The sequence below is a fragment of the Paroedura picta genome, chromosome 7, assembly GCF_049243985.1.
Source record: "Paroedura picta isolate Pp20150507F chromosome 7, Ppicta_v3.0, whole genome shotgun sequence".
Lineage (NCBI taxonomy): Eukaryota > Metazoa > Chordata > Lepidosauria > Squamata > Gekkonidae > Paroedura > Paroedura picta.
The window spans coordinates 58248558-58263906 of NC_135375.1; the positions used below are offsets into that span (position 1 = coordinate 58248558).

Sequence of the window (15349 nt, forward strand, 5' to 3'; positions counted from 1 at the left end):
ATTTAAATCTAATGATGGGGCTACACCAATGCTAAATAGATTTTCCTGCAAACTTGAGGTACCTCCAAGATTTGCAGAAAAATCTGAAATGACAAAAATAACAACAGGTGTTTCAAAATAAAACAGCACTGTTTGGACATGTGCAGACAATGTGCTTACTTGTGGAATTGATGGTAACCACTGCAGAGAGCCATTTTGGCCCCACTGCAGTGGACACTGGGAGATGCTCCAGACCTGATTGCCATGGTGGAAGACATCTGGAGCTGCTCCACCACAGCAGAGGATCCCTAGAGCTGCTTCTGGCCCTACATCAAGGACATTAAGAGAGGTTCTGGGCTCAGTCACTGTGGCGGAGAATTCTGGGAGCGGCTCCCACCACAGAGCACCTCCCAAGAACTGCTGCCACCACTGGGCTCAAAGGTAGGTGGTGGGGTCTAGAACTAGAATAGGATACCACTCACGGCTACTGCCCGGATGCTGCTCACTTCTGCTATTGGGGAGCACTGGGCCCCTGTTCTGCAGCCCTCTGGAGGGTTCTGTTCAGGGTTTCCTCCTCCTTTCGGGCTGTCTGCTCCCAGGTAAGGACACTTGCATCATCATCAGGACGGGGGGTTCCCAACAACATCATTGGTGGAATCCTCTAGAAAAGTACCTCACTCTCTCACTTACCACCTCCCCTTGCAAGAACCGAGATTTCCCACATAACAAATTATCCAAGTCAGGATAGTATCCTTGAAGGTGATGAGGAAACCAGCCGGAATCAACCTCTACTTGAGGCTTGATTTCTTTTGACTCATGGATATTTTAAACTGAGCATTTTATACTGGGCATTTTTATACTGGGAGTGTTCCTAATTTTTGTAGATGTGACTATGTTTTCTAATCTTTAGAAGTCTATTAGACTTTTCTTTTCTTCCAACCAGGAAAGCTTGTTCTTCCCAGAACAAATCCTAGTCTGATGGATCCAACTGGTTTTCTGATAGCTTTCAGGGATTAACTCCTGTTGATGAGGAAACAACCTGGGAAACTGACACTAATGTTTCTGTCTCATTACAGCACCTCACCTACCACTTTAGGAATCGCTAAGCTTGCAGCTATTGTTCTTTTCAGTAAAATGAAAGGAACAGAATAAAAATAATAGAAAAATTCACTATTCCAACAAGCAGAACTATATCCAAACGAGTGAAAGTTCCAGAGAATTTTACTTTCCACCATTTTATTTATAGTATATGTGGGACTAAATTCATTCTTCCCAAACACATTTATTTCATTATTGTATCAATGCAGCCCAAAAACCCCCAGAAATGTTTGATGTTTTGAATACATTTATATATAAACAATATATAAAGCAGTCATCTGGCTTTGGTTGTTTGTTCTAAGCTATTCTAGGGGAAGAAAACATTTCATTTACAATAATTCAAAAGGACTTACCTTGACATGCACCAGTACGGATGTTGGGAATGAAACCTCGGCGACATGGCTGAGGCTGAGCAGGGCACATCTCACATGGATGGCCCCAAGCACGTCCAATGGTTGCACAACAAAGTGTCTTTGTGCATACAATGCCGGTCAGCTGGCCTTGACACATCTGGTTGTTGACCTGAGTGAAACAAGGGCCTGTTCTGTAATCTGGAAATGGAAAAAAATATTTAGTGCTTGAGGACTCCATCATCTGACCTCAGCCAGAGTACAGACAACACATATACACACATCAGTATGGCAACTTCTCAATGTACTTTAAGCATCTGTAGCCTATAACAGTTCATGACTCAAAAAAAATTAAGATTTTGCAGAATGCTGTCTTTTAAATTAGAACAAATTAGGGAAGGGATTCACAAAGATATTTATCAAAGAATATCAATGCATAAATGACCAGTGCAAGCAGCATAAAACTTGTTCAAAATTTCAAACAGCCTGTTTTTAGTGTACAGACACAGTTTCCCCAATGAACTAGCATAATCCATTACCAGAGAAACTACACTTTATATTGAAAAGCCTCTTCTCTGGAAGAACAAGAGGATTAGGAGTGTTTAATTCTCTCCCTACTGGCTACCTTTCCCAAGTCCTCCTCCCAAAGCTTTATTTGAAATATTAATTTTCTGGATTCATATCTAGTTTACAAAGGTATCGTGCTTACAAAGGTATTAAACATAGTAGCAAAAGATTAAAAAATAGCTGACAGAGCAACTCCTTCCCTCCCTCCTTTCTGTCTATTGTACAATAAAAACTGTCCCCTTCTCAGAATTTTTCAGAAAGCAGAAGGAGCCAGCCAGAATTCCTGTCTGTAGTTCAACTTCTACGTAGTTCCTCCCTTAATCTCTTGCTCCTGGAGTGAAGACCATGAACCCACACTGTACATTTAATTTTTATATTCCACTGTCTAAAGTCCAACCAACTTTCCAGACAGGCTACCATAACAAAAACAAGGGAAATCTTGGCAGATAATGAAGCTGAAACCAATATTAGATAGGTCTTGGTTGAAACAGTTTAAGAACAATATAAGCAAGCTGGAGAGAATTCAGAGACCACTTACAAAAAGATTGGGAAAATAGGTCACGTCAGGACACTGTGAAGCTTTAAGAAAAATTTGCATGAAGCCATTATCCCAGTATCCAAATGTATGTTATATCACATACCCAAAACAAATGGGCCACTTCAAGAAACTGAATTATAAAAAAAAACCTTGCTTTAGTAAATTAGTCCACCTAGCAAGGATGTATCTGGATCCTTCTATAAAACAGGATTCCACAAAACTGTTGTGGAATACTATTTAGGAATAGTACCCCTGTGTCTAGTATTCTGCACAGGAAATTTGGTCCTACTCACCGCTTGTTGTAGATTGCGCCAAATTCCTGCTGCTGCATGACATCAGCACCAGCATGGGAGAGTCCCAGGCCTGGCACAACTCATGCCTTTGGTTGGCCCATGGAAAGGGAATGTGGAAAAATCCACATTTCTTTTTTTGTCGTGGGACTCATCAGGGCCTTATACTGGGCCTGGGCCATGCATCTGCAGAAGAATCCAGCCATACTGGCATGGCTCCTCCCTACCCATGCCTGAGTATGGAATCCTGGAAGGAAAATAGAAATGTCTCAGGCATTTTTTTTAAAGAACATGGTATTGTGTTGCTACATGATACCATGTTCTTAAAAAATAACAAAAAAGGCCTATGCTGCCCAACAGCACAACAGATCCTCGAGCCTCTGCTACCATGCGGAAACACACATCTGGGGCAGATGGGGCGAGTGGGTCAAAGGCTCCCCTTGTGATACCAGAAAGGCAACCAGCTGCTGCCAACTGACTCTTCCAAGGATGAGTTGAGCTGTGGGGATGCACCTGAAATAACAGGTTGTTCAGCCAGAGACTGCAGAGTAGGTGGGAGAGCTAAAAAGCCGGCCTGTGTCACCCTATGTGGGGCTGACTGGAGAGCATGTTGAGCCAAGAGTATCAGCAGAAGCACTCCCACCATGCCATTGGCTCTGCTGTAGTTTTTCAGGCTGATAGCTCCCCTGAAACAGCTGTGGGTCATCACATCCAGTGTAGTTGGAAGGAGCTAGACTGTCAGAGGTGGACTGCATGCCTCATGAGATTCCAAGGCTTGCTAACTGACTCTGAGTCTTCTCAAGAAGAGACCTGAAAAGAGAGAACGACTGAAGATGGTGCCGTGCTAGCCCGGTCTGTGCCGAGCTCTTGAGCCAAGCACAGGGTCAGGAGCAAATGCACCTGGCAGACCTGAGCAGATACGCAAATCTCGCTCGTTGGTCGCCCCAGGAACTGGGAAAGGCATCCTGAGGGTCCTACAGATCCGCGGAGACTGAGTTCTCCGGATCTTCGCTGCCTGTGCTCAAGGTCATGACGGTGTCCTTGTCGTAAATAATTGTCTAAGCCTGAAACGACCAGCTGATCCTGCATTCTTCCCAGATTATCTCTTACCAGACTGACAGGAGCCGGAATCTGTGAAGGTTGGCGGCGTAAAGACTGTGAGTTTGCTGTTTGTTTTCCCACTCTTTGGAGTCAGGCACCAGACCCCCTCCCCCTCCTTAACCAATTTACAAGGGAATCCAGCTAAATATACTTGTTAAACAAACAAAGAAAGAGCTTAAAGAAAAGAGAGAGTTTAAAGATTTGTTGGAGAGAGTTCAGTGGGGGACGCTGACTTGATATGGAGATCTATATACTGATAATTTTGGATCGCCCGAACTCCCGCGAGACCTTGCGAGACTTTCTGTTTATAATCTGTGACTGTTTAGAACTATGGAAAAATTAACTAAGACATAGCTTCTTCATTTGTTATGCGAAGGGAACTCAGAGATACTGAAAGCAGTCAACAAGGTGGAAAAGGAAATCCAAGACACTAAGAAAGAGCTCTTAGACAGAATCGACGGTTTGAAAAAAACAGCTGATGAAAACACAACTCCGCCAACAATACATCAAATGAGAATTCAATGTCTGGAAGTTAATCAACAGGAGTGGGAGAGAGCTAGGAATGTAAAAATCAAAAGCACCTGGGAAGAATTTGGGAAAACAGATTTAAGGAAGGAAAGCACCGAAAGCCTGGAAGTCTATTTAGAGCAGGAAGTGATTCGGATCGACAAAATAAACAAAGTCTACTCAAAGTCGACTGCATGCAGGAAGCTATCAAGAGATATTTCTGTGCGACCTGACAACAAGAAAGAAACACAAATACTTCAAGACCTGCCAGCAGATACATCATGGAAAAGAGCACAATTTCACCTTTTACGACCACCTGAAGAATGTGATGAACAGTGGAGCAATTACTTGGTCTCTCTTAGGAAAGGCAGCAGTAACCTCTAGGTTAAGGCCGATATATGATGGGAACTGACTATATATTATTTGGGATAATAATAGATTGTACCCTTATATTAATTACTTGGCTTTTTTTTCTTTTTTCTCTCTCTTCTTTAAGATAATAACAGACTATACCTTTACATGTATCATTAATTACTTGCTCAGCTGGCTGTTTCTTTTTCTCTTTCTTTTTGTAAGCGCTTATATACAACAAAAATAAAAATAATATTAATTAAAAAAAGAAGAAGAGACCTGAAAAGAATGTTCAGGTATTTTAGGGCAGCAAGGGGCAGTGTTCTGGGTTCACTTAGATTGATTTGATTGTATAGCCCGGCACTCCCAGCTAACCACCATGCCGAATATCTGCCTAGATCTGCACCTACCAGCATTCTTGACCCTGACTCAAGATCACCCTTTGGCATCCTGACTTTGGGCTGAGTGATGACCACTCTCTGGCCCTTAGTGGTGGATTGGAAAAGAACTCTGATTTTTGAAAAGCCCTCTCTCTCTCTGCCTGAACATCATCTTACATTCCAGACAATGAACTGTTGAAATCTGACCCACACCCCAGCCTGGCCACTTGGCTCTGCACAGGTTCTGCATAGCCTGGGAGGTATCAAGCTCAAATTGATTCAGTCTCCTCTGACTTGGCTCATTTAAACTGATGAGATGTTTTATTCAGCTTGGATATGACTGAAAGGTATAGAACAGGGCTGGGGGCCACATACGGCCCGCCAAGGACATTTATCCGGCCTGCCGGGTGTTTTTGCTGCTGCTGCCTGTCCTGCTTTGCAGTGGATGACTTTCGCAGCACGCACGGCATCAGGGTGAGCCAGACCCATCAGGGTGAGCCAGGAGCCTATATAAGGCACCATGTGTGCGGGTCCCAGATCTCTTACCCAGGATGCCATGGAGAGCAGCTTGCTCTCTGTGGTGGCAGAGGTCAGGTAGGAGGCCATTCCCCCCCCCCCAGGCCTGGCTGTTGGTGGGGACTGATGGCCCACGAGGAAGGGGGGCTGGAGCCGGAGGCTCCCTCAGAGCAGAGCAGCAGCCTCAGAGATGGTGGGGCTCACAGGGTTTGGGCCCCACTCCTCCCTCTTTCAGGCAGTGCCCGTGTGTTGTGCCCAGCCATGTTAGCGCCGGCAGAATGCAAGTGCGACGGTGTTGCTAGCCCACAGTGCGGAACTCTTTCAGAGATGTGGGCTCATGGCAGTGGGTAGCAGGTGAGTGTTGGTGCAGCTCAGGCAGGGCCAGCCACCAGCTGGCTTGGCTCCGCAGAGCTGAGACTAGCGGTTTCTCCCCCCACCCCACCTGACAGGCTCAATTGATATAAAGGATTAAATGCAGAAGTGGGCCTGCTGCCCTCCCCTTTTCTTTTAGCTGTGCAGAGATGGGGGGGAAGGGATTTGAGGCTGAGGTGGTCCTCTCAGTGGAAGAGCAGAGTATTGCCCTTTGAGCCAGTCAGCTTATGGGGTTTTTGCCACCCCACCCTAATTCATACAACAGGGTATCAAGCACAATGGGTGCTGGCTCAGGAGCACGGAACAACTCAAGACAGGCAGGCTTGGCAGCCAGGAGAGGGTGAGTTGGGAAGTGGTTCTTCTTGGGCAGCAGTTGGGAGGGCAGCTGGCTTGGATCCATGAAAATTAGGCTCATGGAAATCTCCCCCCCCCCGCTTCTGGGGACATTGAGGGGCTGCTCCATAGGGGTAACTGTAGGGGTGGGCTGGATTCCCCACCCACCCCACTTTGTAGCCGCAAGGGAAGGGGGATTGGAAGTTTGGCACAGCTGCTAAGAGCAGGATCTAGCAGCCACTGGGCACCCCCTCCCTTTTTATTTTTCTTTCTGTTTTTCTTTCTCTTTTTTTTTTTTGCTGGATCCTTTTGGGCAAATGTTGGATGCAGGGGAGCTGGACTCCCCCAACCCCCCAGGTTCTCAAGAGCCAGGACATTTAATATGGGGAGCAGGAAGAAACATTTTGGGAGGGCAGCTGCATGAGCTTTTGCAGGCATGCTTTCCAAGGGCTTCTCTTGAGCCAGGATTTTGGGGGTAATCAGGTGGCCCGACAGCTACATGGTGAGCTGGGGATCCCTCCCTACTCTTCTACACATGCAGCCGGCTGGGTCACCTTTGTTTTCCATAGCACTGTAAGCTGTTCCTCTGCAGCACCATCGAGGCTCTCTCAGCCTCACCTATCTGACAGGGTGGTTACTGTGGGGAGAGGAAAGAGAAGGCAATTGGAAGCTGCTTTGAGACCTCTTCTGGTAGAGAAAAGCAGCATATAAAAACCAACTCCTCTGCAACAGCTTTTTGCATTCAGAGCAGTTTGCAAGTCCATGACAGGACTAATCATTGCAGGCAGATCTCCCAAATTTAGCTCACTGCCTGACAGTGTAGCAGCCAGTGCATTGGGGGGTGGAGGAGCTCACATTTTGTCAGAGCGGGCAAGTTGAGGAGGTCTTGTCACTAGCTGGCACTGGGATAGTAGACACATAGCTCCTCTGGAGCACAGAGTTGGAATTTGTTCATAGTTTTTTTTAAACTATACTCCGGCCCTCCAATGGTCTGAGGGACAATGAACTGGCCCCCTGTTTAAAAAGTTTGAGGACCCCTGGTATAGAATAATACAGGTGGAAATGGCCACACAGGCCATCTACTTCAACCTCCTACTCAATGCAGGATCAGCCTAAAGCATTCATTATAAGTATCTGTCCTTCCACTGCTTGAAGACTGCCAGTGAGGGGGAGCTCACCACGTCCTTAGCAGTCAATTCCACTGTTTAACTACTCTGATCATGAAACACTTTTTCCTGATATCTAGCTGATATCATTATATACATAGTTTAAACCCATTACTGAGGGTCCTATCCTCTGCTGCCAATTGGAACCGCTCCTAGCTTTCCTCTAAGTGACAACCTTTCAAATACTTAAAGGCAGTAATCAGGTCCTCTCTCAATCACCTCTTCGCCAGGATGAACATTCCCAAGTCCCTCAGCATTTCCTCATAAGGCTTGGTCCCCAGGCCATGGATCATTCTCGTCACTCTCCTCTGAACCTTCTCAGTTTTGTTCACATCCTTTTTGAAGTGAGGCCTCCAGAACTGCACATAATACTCCAGGTCTGACCAAACTGGTATACAATGGAACTATGACATCTTGTGATTTAGATGTGATGCCTCTGCTGATACAGCCCAAGACTGCATTTGCCTTCTTTACCACCACATCACACTGTCTGCTCATATTTAGCTTATAGTACGCATACCCCAAGATCATGTTCACACACACTGCTACTCAGAAGTGTATCTCCCATCCAGTATGCATGTTTTTCAGTTTTGTGACCAAGATGTAGAATTCTGCACTTCTCCTTATTGAATTGCTTGTTCTCATTTGTCAACTTTTCCAGATCTCATTGAACTCTGTATCTTCTGAGGTGTTTGCTACTCCTCCCAATTTGATGCCATCTGCAAATTTAATGAGGATTCCCCCTCCACCCTCATCCAGATCACTGATAAAATAGTTGAAAAGTCCTGTATCCAGTACTGAGCCCTGTGACACTCTGCTGCTCATCTCTTTCCAATCTGATGAAATACCAGTGCCAACCCTATCCACCGTACCATCTGAAAATGCAGTCTGCAGTCCTCCAGTTTACCCACCAGATCATCATGGGAAACCTTGTCAAAAGCCTTACTGAAATCCAGGTAAACAACATCAACTGAGTTTCCACAATCTAGTAAACCTATGACTCAAAGAAAGAAAAAAGTTGGTCTGCCAGGGCCTTTTGAAGACAGATCTATGCTGACTTCCCTGAATGAACAAAATGTTCTTCAGATGGTTGCATATCACTCCCTTTAAAATCTGGTCCATTATCTACCCTGCAGTTGAAGTAAGACTCTCTAGCCTGGAGTTTCCAGGGTTATCTTTTTTAAAGATTGGGATAAATTTGCTGTCATCCAGCCTTCTGGCACCTTTCCAATTCTCCAAGAGATCCTAAAGATGATGGACAAGGGTTCCACAAGCTCTCCAGAAAACTCTTTGAGCACTCTCAGGTGTATACCATCAGGGCCAGGAAATATGAACTCACGCAGTGCAGCCAGGTGCCTCTCAACAATCTCTCTGTCCATGTCAACCTGCCACTCAGACACTATACCATGCTTACTATCATCTCTGGATGTGTCCATACTCTTCTGGGAAAAGCAGAGGCAAAATAGATACTGAGCCTTTCTGCCTTCTCTCTGTCCTCTGTCAGTCTCTCCATCTTCATCCAACAGTGGACTTATTGTCTCATTTACCTTATGTTTGTTTCTCAAATATCTGGAAAGGTTTTTCTGGCCTTGCCTGGCCAGTCTCAACTCACTCCCAGCGTTGACCTCTCTGATGGCTGACCTACAGTGTGAAGTAACCTGCAGATACTCTTCTATAGAGGTCAGTGAAGGGAGACTCCATAGGGAAGTAAATATCCCAATTCTTCTTTGGACTGCTATCCTCCTTCATATGCAGGTTTGCACTGCTCCTGTCAAGAAAATTATCCCATTCCTTGATTTCATGCAGTGTTTTAATTCTTTCCTCCAGACCCCAGATCTTCTCTAAAAGCCCTACCACCTTACACTTATGACAAGTGTAGTCCATTTTGACTTCAGGGAGAAAAACAAACATGGCACACTCTTTACAGGTAACTGGATGTGGAGTATCCATGTCTTCCAAAACTAGATTCCTTGACCCTAACTACTTTATCTTAAGGATAAGATATCTTCAGGACTGACTAGTTAGGGTGAGCCCCAGACAAATCCCCTGGCAAAGAAACACAGGACAAAACACACTGGTCCATATTAAAAGAACAGCATTCTGTACTTTCAAACTGTTCTTTGGATGTGCTCCACTTGAAGAGGTGGTCATTTAAATCATTCTTGCTATCACATGTAAATGATTTTAATCTATTTTAAGCTATTGTTCTGTGAAATTAACGAGAAGGCTATACATTTCATATAGAGTTGGGCTGGAACCTGGAAAATGGAAGTTCGTTGGATTTGTGGGTGGTCGTGGGTGGGGGGAAGTCACAAACCCCAAACCTGCATGGACCCTCATGTTCATGAGTCCCCTGGCTGTATCGGCATACTGTGGATATGGTTTATGGGTCTTGTCTAGTGTCCACCCCTCTCCTCTTTGGCCCTGGGAGCTAGTTATCCACCCACCTACCTTCCCATGTAATAGTTTTAGAGATGACTAATGTTTCCTATGGACCTAATGGATGATGACTGAAATGGGAATTTGGAGCCCCCACAGGGGACAAGTGGTGCCCATGTATATGACCATGAGGGTCCACAAGCTTGGAGGGGGCTGGATGGGATGTAGCTCCCAACACACTCCCTGGGCCCTGGGTCAGGTGCTCTGAATTTCTAACTATCTGCCTACCTACCTAACCAGCTACCTACCTACCTCACCATCTACCTGTCTACCAAACGAACTATCTACCTAACCACCTATACCACCATCAAGGCAAATATCAAATGTTAGCAACCTGGCAGAGCCAGGAGATTTCTGTGGTGCTAAAAGTGCCATACCCGTAGCCATTATATGTAATTGGATAATGATTGGGGGTTAACTAAAAGTAAAACTCCATGTATCCATATCCGTGCTTTCGAACCATGTTCTTGCTCCATGTCATGGCCAGGAAGGCCAGGAACTGGGACTTTTGTGGTGTAAGCTGTGGTTTTCACTAGCAGAAGTGATCTTATGGTGAGTTTGGGGTGAATGGATGCCAAAACCTTGAGGATCTGTGAAGATCTAACTTTTGGAACCCTGTTTTTTCTCCGTGATGTTGCTCTGAACGTTTGGATCCTTAATTATTGCGGTATACAGTGGATATTGATAGAAAAGATAATCTTAGAGTGAAACTAAGGTGACTGGATGCAAAACCCCTGAGATTCCATAAGGATCTGACCTTTGGAACCATGTTTTAGCTCAATGGCATGACCAGGAAGGTGTGGATCTGTGATTTTTGTGTATGCTGTGTCTATTGATAAAACAGATGTTCTTACATTGAATTTGAGGTGACTGGATGCAAAATTCCTGAGGACCCATGAGGATCTGACTTTTGGAACCTTGTTTTTGCTCCATGACGTGGCCCTGAAGGTTTGGATACTTGATTTTTGTTGTGTAAGTTGTGCGTATTGATAGAATAGATAATCTTGGAGTGCTTTTCAGGTGACTAGAAGCAAAAATCCTGAGGATCCAAGCTTTGAACCATGTTTTTGCCCGTGGCATTGCCACAAAGGCACAGATATGTAATTTTTGTGGTGTATACCAGTAGTCCCCAACCTTTTTATCACTGGGGACCGGTCAATGCTTGACAATTTTACTGAGGTTCGGGGGGGGGAGGTAGTCTTTTGCTGAGGGATGTCGCCGCCTGAGCCCCTGCTCCACTTGCTTTGCCCCTGAAGTAGCAACGGAAATCATTAAAGTAGCAACGGAAATCAAAAGACAGCCCTCCCAAGCCCTATCTATGTCAGAAGAGAGATTTTTGCACACTTCACATACTCAATGCTCATGTGCCGAGGGAGGAAATTCCACCCCTCCCCCCCAAAAAAAGCCTGTGAATGCACACAGAGGGGTAAGAGCCATAAATGGTCATGCTTGGTCATCGGGGGTGTGGCCATACAAGCCTGGTACATGACCTATCAACTATCCCATTCTGTGGGTTCATGGAGACCCATGGGCTGGCTCTTGCCCATCTCTAATTTTATATATTGAGCTGTATGTGATGGCAGCCAGAAGGATGTCACCAGTGTATCAGAGCTAGAAGTCCACATTTATGTTTTGATTTACAAGAATCTGCAGATATTCTCCAGACACATACCTCCAATGGTATTTCAAAGCAACGAAAACTGGTAATACAATTTACTGCCATAGTAAAAAGGAGAACAACTTAATACACGCCACATTTATGCTGATGACACTTTTTACTTGCACATAATTAAGGATAAAATTAACATAAACAAAAGTTAATTGAGTAACATATTCCTTGATAATAGATAAGTGTCATGTCATGACTTTCAGTTTGTTTCTACCCACAGTTGCTATGGTGATAGTTCTGTCAAAAGGAACATATTTTACATATTAGAGCCTCCTTAGTGAATTTTAAACCCTGAGGAGCACTTTTATTCTGTATCTAAGATGAGGCTGTTATATTTGCCTTTGAAAATTGTTCAGGTCCAGTAATCAATCATGACACAAAAAACATTTGTTTGTTTGTTTGCTTGATTCATTTATTCCCCATCTTCTGACTGAAGAGGAAACTGAGTCAATAACTTTGTCTTTTTAGGAAATTGTCCCTAAACCTTACTAAACAGTGTACCCCAGAATACAGCCACCTGGCTATTATATAAACAGAAAAATAGCTAGGCCATAAAACAACCCCTCAAAAATCTACCAGTTATGATAATTGTGTGCTTTTGCTGAAGTATAGGGGTAAAAGAATTGCATTATTTTCCTGCAAAAAAAGAGAACAATATCAAAAGAAGGACTAAAGTGAAGTGTTACAGTTTGGCATACAATTCTTTTTACTAACTTACCTGGATAAAAAATGTCTGGCACTTTAATGGAGGCTTACTGTATGGAAGTGAAAATGAGGATCAACATCATCAACTGGTAAATAATATCAATCTAATAAAGAGACAGGACATTATTCTTCAGGCTAGCTGGCAATCCTGCTGCAGAGAACATTTACTTCATCACAAGTAATTTTTGCAGGCCTATAGTTTCTACTGATCTCAGGTAAACAACATGATGGATACTGCTTTAGAAAAGTAATTTTAATCACTGACTTTAAAGGCACCTGTTACAACAAACACAGACTGGATAGGCCAAAATACATGATAAAGCCCGAGTGCTAGTTTCATAGGCCTTGCTAAAATAATGCTAAGCTTTAAGCTCAATTCTGGGGAAACAATTTCTGCACAAACTAGGAAATAACAAACGACTCATAAGAATTTTCACAAAATGGTTCTTATGAGTTCTATCATTTAGCTCATCCAAAGCTATCCTTGAAAATTCCACTGAGTTAAATCAACATTCCTAGAATCTGTTTCTTATTATCTTTTAACAACTTAAATTGTTGTTTTAATGTCTTGTGCTGGAAAGGTGACACACAAATGGTTCAACAGCCCCCCAAGAAAAAGACAATTAAGTGTGCTATTATGAATAAACACACAATTGTAAATTGTATAAACACATCATTTTGTTTTTAGTGAATTATTTTGTACAGACTTTATTTTAAACTAGAAATTAAGCCTACTGTAGAGAAAATACAGCAGGCACTAGCGGGCAGTGGGTGGTTGGGGGAGGCCCGGGAGGGAGCGGGGAGGGAGGGAGGGAGGGAAGGAAGGTATGTAGAAATGGAGAAAGAGAGACAGAAAGAGAAAGTGAGAGAGAGAGAGAGAGAGAGAGAGAAAGTGAGAGAGAGAGAGAGAGAGAGAGAGAGAGAGAGAAGGGGAGAAAGGAGAGAAAGAAAGGGAGAAAGAAAGAAAGAAAGAAAGAAAGAAAGAAAGAAAGAAAGAAAGAAAGAAAGAAAGAAAGAAAGAAAGAAAGAAAGAAAGAAAGAAAGAAAGAAAGAAAGAAAGGCAGCAAGGCATAAACAGAGCAAGCAAGAGGGAGAATACGAGGCAGAGAGAGAGAGGCAGAAAGGAGAGAGAGAAATGGAGGCAGGCAGGCAGGCAGGCAAGCAGGCACGAAAGTTGGTGGAATGAAAGGGAAAGGGGAAGGGGGGAAGGAGGGGGTGAAGGGTCCGCTGGGTGGGTGTGTGGGTGGTATTGCGAGGGGGCAAGTGGGGGAGCTGCGGGGAAAGAGAGTGGTGGCTGGGTGTTTAGGGGTCAGGAAGCGGTAGAAGAGCGCGGGGGCCACAGGGCAGAGAGGGGTGGGACCGGCAGAAGCCCCCGTCCCCGCTCGGCTCCCCGACTAACTCAGGGCTTCTGCCAGGCCTAAGGACATCTGCGATGTGGCGAGGCTGTCCCTAAGCCCAGCAGAGGTACCCCCTGCCCGGCTCCCCGGCTACCTCGGGCTTCTGCCAGGCCCAGGGACAGCACTGGCATGTCTGCGACATGGTAAGGCTGTCCCTTGGCCTGGCAGAAGCCCTCCCCCAGCCAGCTCCCACCCGACCTCGGGGCTTTGCGGTAGGCCTGTTCCTTTGGCTGGGCTGAGACCTCCCCACCCACCCGGCATTCGCTGGATGCCCGGGGCTGTGGGCCTACCTTCTCTCTTGGCGGCCAGCACAGAAATGGCGAAGGTGGCCCACGTTGGGGGGTGGGGGGATGGGGGGGGGGTTGGGAGGCATGGACTGGTCAATCATTGGCCCCTTGGCCCCATACTGACAAGCAGAGGGCCCAATCAGGAGGTGCAAAGCGCGATTGGGCCCTCCGCTTGTCAGTCCAGGGCCAGGGGCCAATCGTTGCCCCCCCATCCCGGACAGCACCCACCCCCGAAGCCCTTACTGTTTTATTTATACCACTCCTGTGGAGCGGTTACAGATGTTGCTTTAACATTAAAATGTTTTAATGTTCATTACCTTGGGTAACCTATTTGTGTAGAAATGCTAAAATTACACAGCAATGGAGAAATCCATTTGGGAATCTTAGAGGCTCAAAGCTGTGAAACTGAGTATGGGCTGTTGTCTGGAAACACTGATTAAATTCAAAACAAATATTATCATAAACAGAGTTGCAAGTGGCTCTGTTTTGTGCAGCAGGCCTTTGCTGCATAATGCAATATTTCCCTTGAGGTTGATTTACAAATACTGTATGTTTTTGGATGCCTGGAATTCTAACACTTGAAGGAGCAGCTGCGAATCAGAAACGGCTGCCGGCTGATGGCCCAGTTTGCAGGGAGATGCAATGGATGCTAGGCCTGGCTACATGCCTGCACATCTGGGCATGCATGGTGGCAACGTTGAAGGGCGGTTTCTATATAATGCTCCATGTGAGGCATCGGGGCCATGCTTCATCTGTGGGGCAGAGTGGTAGATGCAGATACATTCACTGAGACCTGGGGGTAGCTGGGGGTCTGCAATTAGGCAGAGGTCCAGAGGCTGGAAGGGCAAATGCGAGAGATGGCCACAAGTGGGAGCCAATTCAAAGGCTAGGTCAAGCAGTAAGCAGAGGCTGGCTTTCACCACTTGGGGGTGAAGCAGCCAATTGGAAAGGCTACTCTCAGGCACTGGTGAACATGACACAGGATAGCCACGACAGCAGCTCCAGCTTGAGGCCAAGTGATTATAGGTCAGAGGGTGAGGAGAGTTCCAATTCAGATACTTGCTCTGGAAAAGGTGGGTGGCAGAAAGTCTGGAGCAGGCGGAGGCATCAGAAGACAGGATACAAGCCGGCGTTCAGCATGGCTTAGCCCCTCCTCAGGTGAGTCCTCTTCTTGGGAGGGGGATGAGGATCTGCAGGAGGGGTGGTATTGGTTGCAGGGGGCCTTCATCCCAGGGTTATCTCCCTGGCTTCACAAAGAGAGGGACAAGGTTTGCTGCCTCTTGGACAATGAAGGTATGGAGTTA

General features: G+C 45.5%; 1 protein-coding gene across 3 annotated transcripts in view; it reads right to left on the reverse strand.

Annotated features, from left to right (window-relative positions):
• Nucleotides 1-15349, reverse strand: part of FBN2 (fibrillin 2) — a 206627-nt gene that overhangs the window by 154215 nt on the left and 37063 nt on the right. For all 3 annotated transcript variants that reach the window (XM_077344464.1, XM_077344463.1, XM_077344465.1), the window contains one exon: nt 1431-1628. In XM_077344464.1, coding sequence (XP_077200579.1) covers nt 1431-1628 — 198 coding nt within the window. The remainder of the gene's footprint in view (nt 1-1430; nt 1629-15349) is intronic.